At 37.1% G+C, this 14,156-nt stretch overlaps 1 protein-coding gene across 1 annotated transcript in view; it reads left to right on the top strand.

Moving 5' to 3' along the window:
• LOC131154374 (anaphase-promoting complex subunit 4) overlaps window positions 1-14,156 on the top strand; it is a 108,322-nt gene that overhangs the window by 26,964 nt on the left and 67,202 nt on the right. The window contains exons 7-8 of the mRNA XM_058107091.1: window positions 7,469-7,620; window positions 13,908-14,068. Of these exons, the coding sequence (XP_057963074.1) occupies window positions 7,469-7,620; window positions 13,908-14,068 (313 nt within the window). The remainder of the gene's footprint in view (window positions 1-7,468; window positions 7,621-13,907; window positions 14,069-14,156) is intronic.

Here is a 14,156-nt window from a genome sequence, read left to right as displayed (position 1 = left end):
GATGATTTAATATTTAGCTCCATTAATGGGCTAGTGTTTAGGGATTTCTTGTAACTCCAAGGTTGACTTGGAGAATATTTTTTGGGGGGGAGGGGTGGATAAATAAGTGTGTGCATAGATTTTTTAAGAACCTTGAACTCAATTTTTATTGACATAATTCAATAGTTTAGTGGTAAATAGACCTCAGTGCCTTTTATCCTTCTCTCTCTCTCTCTCAATCTTGCTGCCCTTAATCTACTTTCTCCTTTGACATCTCCCCACTCTTCTAATCTCGGTCTTTTCACTTCCTTCTACAATTTCTATGACTCTCCTATTCCTTATTTCACAAGGTATTCCTTGTGAAATATATGTTTCCAAAGACCTTTGATGAGAGGGCTAGCATAATGATCCTAACTCACTCACAATCAATCACCAACCTCCACATCATCAAAAGGTGCTTTGCGCATTCTATTGAGAAACATCTTTTGGGCGCATTAGCACTAGACCATATTATGCCACTAGTTACTAGAGGCGGTGGGAAAGGTGCCTCCAATGTCACCAATATGCAAGGATCAACTAAAGAAGGAGGCCAAGAAAATGTTGGCTAAATTCAATCTCAAGGGGGAACGAATCAGGTGAATTCAAAACCCTTATTTTCCCAATACCTACTAGGTTGAAAAACATAGATCTAGTGGCTATTAGGCAACAACTAGCCAAAAAGAACTAGTATTTGGTCTCGCAGACCTCTTAAGAGGTGGTGACTGTTATGAAGTTCATCCTTGAAGACTTTAAGGCTAAAATGAGGGCTTGGATGGAAAACATGTTTAGGGGATTCTTTGTAGCAAACTTGAATTCCCTAGTTGAACACTCATCGGCTTGCCCAAAGTGGATGTTCTTGAGAGCATCAATCGCTAAAAGGCTACAAAATTCGCAATAGGAGGAAGTGAGGCTGAATTACAACCTTGGCGGACAATAAGACTTAGACCCTAAAGACTGGCCGTTAGGGGCTCGCCTTTATCACCTGCAACACAGAGGTGATGTAGCACACTCTAGCACTTAAGGTGAGGTTGCTTGCATAGGATTTGCCCTAATTCATGTAGATGGGCAAATCCTCAATATGAAGAGGGGTTCCGAGCACTAGGAAGAAATCACTACGAGAAGTCATATCTAGAAGATATTGATTACCTATACCCTTTCCTAAGGGGGTATAGGGTTTTGGACTTTGATTGATTCTTGGGAGAAGATAATAAGTCCAGAGTTAAGCATATAACACGGTTTGTGGTGCGGAGTGGAGAGGCTAAATGAAAAAAATTACTTGAGATTACGATTGTTTCCAGCCTCACTTATCAATTTTGCCTTTATTTAGCTTATGAACTTGCATCTGCATTACATCGTGACATGGAGAGAGATGGAAGATTCCATGAGCACTTTTTTAGGCTTGAAGTTAGACTAGGCCATCTTGCCTAGGTAGAACAATAGCAAAAGGAGTTCGTGGAGAAGTTTATTGCCAAGTTCAAGCGAGTTTGGCGATAATGTCAAACTTTTATGTCTGAAAAGTAATGCTTGAGCTTGACTTTTAATGGCCTAGTTGTGTAGATTAAATATGCTTCGATGTAAGAGATTTTTTAGACGTTTGCCAACTGTCAACAAGAGTGGCCAGTTATGAGAGACTCATTGTTGAGGTTGAGCAAAAAAAGTTCTCTTCCGAAGGGACACATTACATGGATTCATTTTATGTTGCCAAAGGAAGTTACAACAATGATGAGTAGAGCTCCAATGACGAAATAAATATAACTAATTCAAACCTGGTGGAGGGTGTTAATGCTCAACCCAGATTTGTTCATAACTAGCAGATGTTGGAAAAAAGGATAGGTAGGTGAGAACATCCCCTTTCGGTGTAAGACAGATCTAAACCTTCGACATCATGAAAGCATACGAGATTTTTGACCATTTTTTGAGAGATGGGCAAATAAAGATGGCTGAAGGCCATATTGTGCCGCTGGCCGAAGAAATAAGAGACAAGAAGTAGAACAAATGGTACAACTTCTGGAGCCACATAATTGCTAATAGTGTGGTGTTTAGGAACACTTACAAAAGTGGTTGAATAAGGGCCGCCTTAAGTTCCCAAAGAAAAACAAGAGAAGCATGAAGGTTGATGAAGATCAATTCCCAAAAACGGTGGTGAATATCGTGAGGATGGTGATCCCCAGACTAAGGGAAGAGGATGATGTGAAAGGCGAGGTGCCTTGCAACAAATGGTCCCCCAAGGAAATGGAGGTGACCAATGAAACAGAATAGAGCCAGTCTTGGCACAAGGGAGAACCAGTTAGGTGATACCAAAGGGAGATTCTCTAATCCCTTGGAAAACGTAAGCGAAAGGTAACAGAACACATTGCTGACCAAGGAGGGATCACCATGAAAATAGAGTTTCAGCCAAGCAATCCTTAGACCTCTTGCCACCTCTTGTCAAGGATTTAGAGTGGGACCATCAATAGTGAGGTGCCGTCAAAAAACGGTGTTCAAGAGATTAAGCCTTACTTGGCCAAAGGAAAGGAAGAAAGCAAAACCATAGCTCACTAAAAACCCAATTGCAGAGGCTTCAAAGGAAAAAAACATGCTAAAAGGCTTGCTTGGAATAACGTGGAATAGGCTTCGTCTAGTGAGCACTTTGATGATAGAAAAGCTTTGAAGGTGAAGAGAACCACTCATGGACGATGGGAGTGGCGGTTGAAGGAGGATCAATCTAGGCTACGGACGCAATGTGGGTTAGCAAGATAGAGTGAATAAAAAGGTTGAAGGTGATTCGACCATAACAGAAACAATCAAAGTGTGATTTGGGACTTTGCCGTGCTGCCCATTTCAATCAACATGAATTTTACTTTGCATGCCACATTTCTCCCGACCCTTAGACAGAAGTCATTCGTAGGTGTTGATTTGGTGTAGGCAAAGAGATACACCCTCAGGATGGATGGCTTGGAGGATGAACAAAGGTAGTGTTGCTAGGTAGACTCAACTCTAGTTACCCTTCACAGAGTGGCAGAGGCGACGACCTAAAACCTTAAGCCATTGTACATAGTCTCCTATTTCGAAGGGTGACTGATTCATTGGGTGTTCATAGACAATGGAATTGTTGTAAACATCATGCCCAAGTGGGCCTTGAAAAAGTTGTGCAAGAAATGGATGATTTTATTCTTGTCAAATGTTATTTTGACTGATTTTATTAGAAAAGAGACGAAAATGCTACCCCCCAATAGATCTAACGTTTAGGAGGACCACGTGAAAGGAGCCATTCTATATTTCTAACTCCATTCCTTGAATTCACCACGAAGAATGACTCCTTCGCGTGGTTGCTCTGACTATTAAATCTATTGGGGCGATCCCTAGTGTTTTGGTCTTTCGTCCTATGAAATCAGCCATAATGTTATTTGATGGGAGTAACTCATATGTTTTCTTGCCCAACTTTTTTGAGGTCCATTTGAGCGTGATGTTTACAATGGTTCCATTGTCTAATGACCACGTGATGAATCGGTTGCCTTTCAAAATAGGCGACTATGTACAATGGCCTAGGTGTTTGGCCATCGCCTTTGTTGGCTTGGGAAGGGTGATTGTAGCCGAGTTTGCTTCGTAAACCTATCTTTGTTCCTTTTCCCGGCGTTCCATCTTGGGAGTGTATCTCTTTATCTCCACCACATCACCATCTAAGAATGGCTTTTGTCTAGGGGTTGTCCCAATGTGGCAAGGAGGGTAAAAACCATGTTGATGGAAATGAGCAGTAGAGTCTCAAACCACTCTTCGATTGTTCTTGTTGTGGTCAAATCACATTCACTTTCATTCACTCGATCTTGTTGACTCGCATTGCTCCCTTAGCCTAGATCAATCCTCCACGGGTTGCCACTTTTGTGTCTCAAATATGCTTCTTTTTGCCTTCGTGGCATTTTTTCCGTCGAAGTGCTTATTGGGCAAAGCTTGTTTGCCATTACTCCAAGCAAGCCTCTTAGCCATTCTTTTCCTTTGAAGCCTTCATAACTGAGTTTTAGTGAGTTGCGGTTTTGTTATTTTCCTTTCCTTTGGCCAAGTAAGCTAAATTGCTCGAACATCATTTTTTTTTTTTGTGTGATAGCTGATGGTGCCACTTTGAATCCTTGATAGAAAGTTGGTGGGAGGTTTGAGGATCCCTCTAGTGAGCCTCTATTTTCATGATGATCATTCCTTGGTCATCAGTGTGCTGTGTGACCTTTCACTTGCATCTTTCTGGAGACTAGCAAGTCTCTCTTCAGTCTAGCCTAATTGGTTCTTCATTGAGTTGAGGTAGGCTCTGATCTGCTTCGTTTCATTAATCGCCTCGCTTTCCTTGGGGCCCATCTACTATGAGTCTCCTCGCCTTTCAAATCGTCTTGTTGCCCTCATCTGGGGAATCCCCACCACTCTGGCAACATTCATCGCCATTTTGGGGAATGGGTCCTCATCAATCTTCATGGTTGCCTTATTTTTCTCTAGGAACTTGAGGTGACCCTCGTTAAAGCCTTTTGTATATGTTTCGTACACACCACACAGTTAGTAGTTGCATGGCTCTAGGAGTTGTGTCACTTTCAGTACTTCTTGTCTCTTATTTCTTCGAGTGGCGGTATAGTATGAGCTTTAGCTGCCTTTCTTTGTCTATCACTTTGAAGATGTTTTAAAATCTTACCTGCTTTCGTGATGTTGAAGGTGTAGATCTGTTTTACACTGAATGGTGATGTTCTTGCCTTCTTATCCTTTCTTCCAACATTTGATGACTTTGAATGAGCTAGGGTCAAGCACTCATACCCGCTACTAGGTTTGAATTTAACTATATTTATTTCATCATCGGAGCTCTCCTCCTTAGTGTCGTAACTTCCTTTGGCAACATTAAACAAATCCTTGTGATATGTCCCTTTTTGGAAGTTGCATTTTTCTATTTAGCCCTAGTGAGGAGTCTGCCATAGCTTGCTACTCTTGCTATTAGCTAATTAAGATCTAAAAATTCGCTTGCATTGAAGCACATTTTCATATGCATAATTAGGCCCTTAAAGGTCAAGCTCACATTCTACTTTTTAGACACAAAGGTTTGACATTTGCTCTTGAGTCTTGACTTGCCTAAACCTGGTGATAAACTTATCCATGGACATGCCCTGCTGCTGTTTTAACTCGAGTAAGTGATGCTCCAATGTTTGTAAGGGAAGGGCTTCGTCCCTATTCTATCAAAAACAATGTCTTGCCATTTGCCGATCAGTTGTGCTTCCCTTCCCCATGTGCAAGAAGTTCCCTAACAATCTACTGGAGCCATTCCTTAGAGAGGCTTGGGGCACCCACTTAAACCAATCCTTGGCACTGCCACAACCCATTTAAAGAGCGTCTGGGCAAGATCTTTTAGTTTGACTTCAGACTCAATCTTGAAGAATTGCTCATGGATTGGGAGGTGATAAGAGGGTTTGGAGCTTAGACACTTTTGGGGAATTTTCTGGTAAATCCTTTTTCTCTTACTTGACTCATGACCCTACTACGGATAAATTTGTTTTTGCATCCAATGATTTGGAAACCCAAAGCTCCCTAAAACATAAAAGCCTTCATTTGGACCATGATACTTGAAAGAATCAACACCAATGATTTGCTCCAAAAGAGAAGACCTAATAAAGCTCTGTCACTGGACATTTTTGTCATTTGCTGGAGGAGTTGAGATACTTGTGCACATTTGTTTCTTCATTGCCCTTTCATGATGCCTATTTGAAATAAATTATTCAGTATATTTGGTGAGAATTGGGTTTGGCCTTCCACATTGAAGGCGTTTTGCACAATCATATTTAGAGGTTTTGGTAAGGGAAAGGACAGGATAGCTTCATGGCGATGCGCTGTTATGGTGATTATTTGGTGTGTTTGGTTGGAAAGGAATGCTGGAATATTCAAAGATGTGGCTAAGGCTATGTGTAATAATTTTCTTTGTAGTAGAATGGTGTATCTTGTGTTGTTGTCGTTGTTGGCAAATGGATTCTTCTGCCGTATCTCTTTGGAAGACATGTGGCGGGACAGGTTGGCTCTATTGCATTGAGTTGGTTTGGGTTCAATCTGGAAGTTTTGTAATTATTTTCTTTTGATGTGAAGGGAGGAGTTTTATTCTCCTTGTTTTCATTTTCATTTTTCTTTTCCTTGTACATTCTGATCTTTCTAATAAATTTTCTTTCTTTACAAAAAAAAAAAAAAATTATTGTTCAGAATCTGTTTCTCATCTTTTCTTGCTTTATTCTTTTTCATGGAGGGTTTGGAATAAGCTCTTTGGCGTTTTTGGAGAGAGCTGGTTTTGTCCAGAATCAGTGGAGGATTTGTTGGCTATTTCTTTTTGCAGAGTTTGGTAGTATTGTTGGTTCAGCTTTGTTGAGCCGTGGGTTTTTGGCTGTTTTCTGGGGTATATGGTTGGAACAGAATGCTCGTAAATTTATGGTGAAGATTATTTGGTCATTTCTTTGGGATACGATTCAGTATGTTACTTCGTTATGGTCATTTTGTGGTAGGTTTGATTTGAAGGGTTGTGTTTTTTCAGGTTTACAGAGTGACTGGATGGCTGTGTTATTTCGATTGTGATTTTTTTCTCTTTTGTTCTCTTTCCTCTTTGGAGAATTTTTTATGCTCCTTTTTGAACATTCTTCCCTTGTTAATGATTCTCTTCTTTTTCTATACAAAAGATAAGGGTGGAGATACCTCTGGTTGCTGGTCAGGACTGTATAAAGGTTGACTCTACCAAGGTTTATGCTCATCAGGTGAATAAATTTTTAAAAAGGTGTATGTATGGTGTGTATTGCATTTGTGGAAGCCTTGAATGACTTGAAGGAATTTTCAAGAAAGAAGGGTACTAAGGGAGATTGGTTCAATGGAAAAATGAATTCGGGCAATGTATTTGATAACAAGAATTACTTTGATATTGAGCTTGCTTTTGATCTCAGGTTTCCATTGGACGGGGCTTGTTAACAATATGGGTATGGTTCAGATTTCTTTGATGTCCGTGAAGTAGTTTTCCATTTGTTCGCAACTTTTCTTGAAGGTTTGGAGGGTATTCCTTCTTTTGAGGATAATGGAAAGGATAAAAAGCAGCAGGTGAGTGATCAGATTAGGGATGGCATTTTGCTTAGCAATCTTTCCTGAGTGGAGCATAACGGGAAAGATTTAAAAGCTCAACAAAACAAGATGGGTTTGTGGCTGTCTGATTCTGGAGGCCTAGAAGTTCGGCCAAATGACGGTAACAGCAAATCGAAAGGGTTTTCAAATGGGTTTTCTTAGTCAGATTTTGTTTAGGTTTTTATTTTGTTTTGATCTTTCTCTTTTCAGGACTTCTTGCCCTCCTACAGCTTGCAATTTCTTTTTCCTCTCCTGTTATATATTTCTTTTTTTTATCTCAAAAAAATAATATATGTGTTGAAGGAATGGGAATAGTGCTGTCCTAATGACAACCCTTCCATCTATTTCACGTTTTTGTAATCAGGTGGCGTTGTCAAAGGATCTTTGCCGTATGACTGTTATGTGCACAGGAGAGCTGGTTGAAGACATGGTTGAATCCAGAGATATAAAAATTCCTGTACACAATTTGCCTGGCCTGCATTGCTTAGTGCTCGACACTTCCATATTTTGGGAGAGGCAAGCGACTGACTTCATAAATTGCAATTACTGGCATATTATTTTGGAAATTTTAACATAAGAATTATGAAATGTTTTTTTTTTTTTTTTTTTTATAGCGAGAAATTTTTAATGAAAGAATAAGAGAATACAGATTTATACATATTAAACTGCACAATCCCAAAGTAAAGCCAATTTCTACCCATGTAACCAATTATCTCCATCTTATCTTGTTCTTGTATACCATCTCATGGCTTAGATGTTGCTGCTTTAGAGTTAAATTTATGGGTGCTGTATTGTTAATTTTTGACTAGGCATATTAACATTGTAATTGATTGATGACACATTGATTTTTTAGAATTGATATTCTAATCTAAAATTCTGATTCTACCTACCTTGGTCTAAATCATTACCATTGAGGAACATAACATGCCTGCGACAATCTGTGAGCTCAATATGCTCTTGATCTACCTTTACATTCACATTCAAGTTTTTGTTTGGTCTGCAGTCCCAAACAATTCTTTAATTTTCTGGGGAACATTTTGAGCTCCTTGCTAGTGATCATTGCTTCCTCTTTTGGTTATACAAATGTTGTCCTATGGCGCTGCCGCTGATATACATAGTTAAAAGAAGGGAGTTCATCCCTAATCTCTACTAAAGGTGCAAACTTTTAAGAATATGGATTCTGCCTGGGTCAGCTGAAATAATTTTCATATATGAAAACTTCTACATCATCCATGCTCTGCACACAAACTTTCCTTTTATCCTTTTAATATCATGGTAACCAACTAGTCGTATTCCTTCTGCTGTTGTGGGGAAGGTTCTTGTTGCATATGAAATGGCCGAGTTTGTCCTCCATTGCGGATATCTCCTATCAATTTAGTCTAAGATTTGCTTAGTTATCTTGAGGAAGAAGCAAGGTATTAAATTTGAATTTTGACTAAAATTTGGAGGCTTCAAAAGCATGGAAATTTCGATGTTGATTTCAATTTTTATTTTTATTTTAAAAAATAATGAAAATTAGTAGTGAAGCATGGATTTCTTTTATGAACCTTGAGAAACTATTAATAGACATAATAATGCATTGATTTAAAGGTATGTTGTGACTATCAATATGTCTGTTGAGAGTGTAAGGGAGTTATCTGCGGAGGTGGGGTGTAGTTTTTTGGATTGGATGTTGTCCTATCTTGGGGTTTCTTTGTGGATAATTTTTTTCCCCTCCTTTGATGGTAGAATTATGCTTATCCAGGCTTGCCTTTCTAGTATCCTTCTATATTTTCTTTCAATTTTCAAGATTTTGGTGGGGGTTGCTGATAAGATTGAGAAGATAATGAGGGATTTCTTTTGGTTGGGGGTAGGGGGATTTAAGGATCATTTTGGTTAGTTGGGGAGTGGTGGGTAGGTCTAAATAGGATGGTTGTTTGGGTATTGGAAATCTGGTTTCTAAAAACACAGCTCTTTTGACTAAATTGCCTTTGGCGGTTTCCGCTAGAGAATTCTTCCCCTGTGGCATTTGGTTGTTAAAAGTAAGTACAGATTAGACGAGAATGGTTGGGATACTAACTTGAGATTTACATGTTCTTCAGAGAGTCAGTGGGAAGCTATCTCTCAGAGTTATCCCCTCTTCATTCCCCATATTAAGTTCCTGGTGGGAAGAGGTAGTAATATCCATTTTTTGAAAGATCCTTAGCTGGGGAATGTAGTTTTGTCCACCTCTTTTCTATGCCTTTTTTGGCCTAAGCTAGGGCAGAAGGGTCCTTTTTTTTCTTTTTTTCTTGTTGATCAAGGTAGTCCTTTGCTTTATTGGGATTTCCACTTTCGTAGATCATTAAATGATAGGGAGATGGTAGAGCTATCCTATTTGCTAGTCTTGTTGAATAACTATCGTTTTTCTTTAGGAAGATAGATCCTTCAGGGGCTTACTTTTGCAAATATTTTTATGGTTTTTTGAATAGGTCCTTCCATTTGGAAGGCCAAAGTCCCCTTTAAAATTAAGACTTTAACTAACTGTTTGTGTTAAATGTCCCGGCCCTGGGAGTATATATAATAGAGTCAAGAGTGGGGTGAATGGACTCTTTTCACGTATTTAAAATTTTCTCTACAAAATAAAACACTTGGCAAGATACAAGAAATTATATCACAATATAAATATAAATCATGCACAAGATATAAAAGAAAGAGTGTAAGGGAGAGAAAGCTTAACACCAGAGATTTAATGTGGTTCAGCACCAAGCGTGCGTCCACGCCTTAGCACCAAGCCAAAGATTCCACATTCCACTATGAATACTCCTTCACTAGCAGAGCAAGCCTTACAACTCGGGTACCAAACCTTACACTCGGGAACAAATCCCTACCCGCTCACAAAGAGCCTTCGGTTCACCAAGAACCTTCACCAAATGGTTCATAAAGAACCTTTACAACCAAGAAGATGATTACAATGGAATGCTACTTATATGAGCTGAAATCAATTACAAACAAATCCTTACACTACTCTCTTAAGAAATGATTCAAACAAGATAAATGAGCAAGAGAGGATTAAGCACTTGTGATGAATGACTAAAATGCAAAGGGCAAAGTGCTTAGGCTTTGGATAAAATGATATTTTCACAAATATGATCAACAATGCTCAAATCCATTCTTAAACAAGTTTAAGAAGTTGTATTTATAGGCAAAAATGGGCTACTAGCTGTTTTATGGCCGTTGGGGGCTTTTATTAAAAAACTATTTTGAAAACTAGCCTTTTTCGCTCGTTGGTGTTCTGTCACCGTTCCAAACCGTCGACGGTTTTTCTGGGCTCTTTGAAACCGTCGACGGTTTCTTGCATACGTCGACGATTTCCCCAAATCAGAAAAAGTCATCAACATGAAAGTTGTGGGATTTTTTCTTAACTTTCCATAGATACCAAGATCGTCCTATTTGGACTTTTCTAGAAAAAGTTATGCCCCAAATACCGAAAGGTGTTCAGGACTCAAGGCTACACTACGTTAAACGACGATTGCTCGGTTTTTCCTTGTCAAAAAGACTTTTGATGACTTAAAACATTCTTGGACAAAAGTATATGAAATATATTAAGTCTAATAAAGTTTTATACTTGTCCAAATGAGTTTACCCTTGAATATAAGATATCTTGTCAATAAAAACACATTTGAAAAATCATTTTGATATCTTATATGCTTGTATGTCCTTTATTGAAAATATACTTTCTTTGAACCCTTAGGGCATTAGACTCATTTTGATAAAATCGGGACAAAGTATGAAAATGATTATGAAACCAAGATGTTGAAAACTTGTCCCTTTGGAAAACAGAATTGAGTTTAGGATTCGTTTGACAAACTCTTTGTTTTATATTTGAAAACTATAAATGTGAGTTTGTGACTTAAGTGAAAACTTATAAACTCAAGTGTCCTAATATGCATATGCAATTTTGCTCAACACTTGCTCAGAAATCGTGCAAAAAAAAAAACCGCAAGAGTTACAAAATAAACTACCTTAAACACTCCCCATTACAAATAAACAATTCTACATTAAGCTTCCTTGGGCGTGCTTGAATCCTTTATGAGTTTAAGCTTCCTTGGGTGTGCTTGAATTCTTTCCGAGTGAGTGTCCGTATGATCTTTCCTACTTGACGCCTACTCGGTCCGATCTTTGCCTTTGATCCAGTACTTCATGAATTCGTCATTGGAACCTATACTAAACATGATCTTTAAAGATGGAATACACTAGGAACCACAAATAGGTTAATATCATCAAAACACAATAAAACATGATTATGTAACCACCAAGGCTAACAATCTCCTCATTTTTGATGATGTCTAACCTATTAAGAATTTACTTAATCTTTGCATTTGTGTTTATACTTGCTATGACTTGATATGCAAAGATAAGTTCACCTAGAACCACTAATGGATTGTTATCATCAAAACAAGACAATTAAGCTCATGTAGCCACCAAAGCTAACAGTTTGCACTTGATGGAATTAATACGAATAACTTGCTGCAGGAGACCTTTGAAGGCTACATCTCCAGACATCTGTGTTCTCTGCTTTAATTATTCAGAATCAACGTCACATTTTTTCATTCATTGTGACTATGCTTGGAGGGTTTGAAATAAGTTATTTGGCATTTTAGGTGAATGTTGGGTGAGTTTCAAGACACTGGAGGATTTTTGGCAGTGTCTTTTGCTGGCTTGGGCAGGAAAAAGGATAGGGCAACGCTTTGCAAATATGTATATATATATTTTTTTGCAGTTTTTTGGGGGTGGTGGATGGAGCGTTATATGCACATTTTTATAGGGAAGAAGTCGTCTCAGTTTCTGGTTTGGGAAAAGATACATAATTTGGCTTCTATTTGGCGCATGGGACAAGGGAATATTAAGGGGGTGAGATTTTCTGATATTTAGTGTGATTGGCGTATGTGTTGGGGTGTTAGTTCATGCTGGTTTTTCTCTTTCTTGTTTTTTATTCTTTAGGTTGTTTCTTTGTGTTTTTGTCTGGATTTTCCAGACTTTGTTAAGGAGATGTCTTATTCTCCTAGCTGTATATTCTTATTCTATTAATGAAATTCTTTTATTATCAAAAAAGAGAATACATTATTTATAACTAAAATATTAAAAACACAATATGTCAAGTACAGCTATGAAGCCTATAAGGTGCAATAATTGTAATATTATAATCATATTAAACATATTCAATTAATATAAAAGAAATGTATAAATCAGTTAAATATATCTAGTATACAAGCATACATAATTTAGGCATAACAACAAAAATAACAACAAAATGAAGCCTGAAGTCCCACTAGGTGGGTCAGCTAATTTGGGCATAAATAGTCAAATAAAATGTTGTAGCTATTCTCTAAGCTTAGTTATTTCAAATGATTTAAAAAGTCTGAAAGGTGTAATGCCTATCCTTCTTACAATAATCTTTAGTTTTTCTATAAGAGAAGATAAATTAAGGGGGAAATATGAATTCTGTTTTTTAATCTTAAATTTGAATTTCCAGGGAATTTCACCCCAGTTAAAATTTCGACCAATTTCGCTGAAATTTCATGATTTCCATAAATTTTAGATGATTTGTGGAGATTTGGACTGAAATTTTGTAAAACAAAAATTGATTTTCATTTTGATTTCAAGGGTGGTGGAAAGCAGAAATTTTTTCAGAAATTTAAGAGCATAAGAATAGAGTCTTAAATTTCAATATCAACTAAAAATTCCAAAGCTTCAAAAGTATGGAAAATTTGTAAAATTCAATTTCATTGCCAATTTCAATTTCGATTCTAAAGAATGATGGAAATTAGTAGTAAAGCATGGAATTCTTTTTTGAAACTTTAGAAATGGTTAATAGGCATAATAATGCAAGTCTTAGAACTAATATATTATAAATTAAATACATCATTGAAATTATTGAGAGTTATGTTCTGTATGAGGTGCAGTACCTGTAACACAGTATTCGTATTAAATTTATTTGTATTAAACATATTTAGTTACTATAAATGAATTACATAATTTAGTTAATATTATTCATATACAAGTAAAGATAATTAAGCATAAATGGTTAAATAAGATATTTTTGCTAATATCTAAGTTAATTTTTTTATCTAATTTCAGAAGCCCGAGTAATAACCTTTGGTTTCAAATAAAAAATAAGAAAAATTAAGGGAGAAATTTCACTTTGCATTTAAATCTCACATTTGAATTCCAAAGAAATTTTGTTCAATAGTTAAAATTTTGAAAAGTTTTGCTAAAATTTCGAGATTTCAATAAATTTTGATTGACTCATTAAAATTTTGATGGAAATTTTGTGAGGTGGAAATCAGCTGCCATTTCGATTTTGAGGGTGATGAAAAGCGGAAATTTTGATGGAAGTTTTGACAATTTTGTGGAAATTTAAGTTGCATGCATGGGAACAAGTGCCTATAGCACCATTTAATGAGATAATCAACTGCATGGGACTAAATTTTTAATCATTGTCAAAATAAACTAATATATTTTCAGTTTCTTTCACCCGGGTCTTCTTTATTTTTATCTACGAAGTTCGACAATCAAATTTTATGCCCCTTGCCACCATTTAGTCTTTGAAAAATTCTAATTAATATTGTTCAGATGTTAATCCTTGTCATTAGCATAAGTATAGACTAAGTACATGCAATATCAATTAAACCATTTTCTGTGTTATGGAATTGGTGTTTTATAACTGCAGCAAGTTTGTAGCTTTTAATGATCATATGTGATTATTCAGGGGACTTTTTACTGGAATAGAGAATGACAGAGTATAAGCTAAACACCTCCCTGCTTTTGTCTATCTTTTGCAGGAAACACGAGCTCCACCAGGTGGCTCAACAAGCCTCTAACATTGAGGATTTAACTGAGGTTATCCGCACATCACTGTCAGTCATGCATAAGCAATGGTCTGATGCGATGCATACATTTCACCAGAAATTTGATTCTTTATCTACGCTGATTATTAACAATGGTAAATGTTTATAACAATATTAAATCACATTTTTGTCTGATATTTCTACTTGTTTTGCTTCTCATTGCTTTTTTTCATTCACACTTAG

This window comes from Malania oleifera, chromosome 4 (genome assembly GCF_029873635.1).
Source record: "Malania oleifera isolate guangnan ecotype guangnan chromosome 4, ASM2987363v1, whole genome shotgun sequence".
In the NCBI taxonomy this organism is placed as follows: Eukaryota; Viridiplantae; Streptophyta; class Magnoliopsida; order Santalales; family Ximeniaceae; genus Malania; species Malania oleifera.
This window is presented reverse-complemented; position numbering and strand designations above follow the sequence as displayed.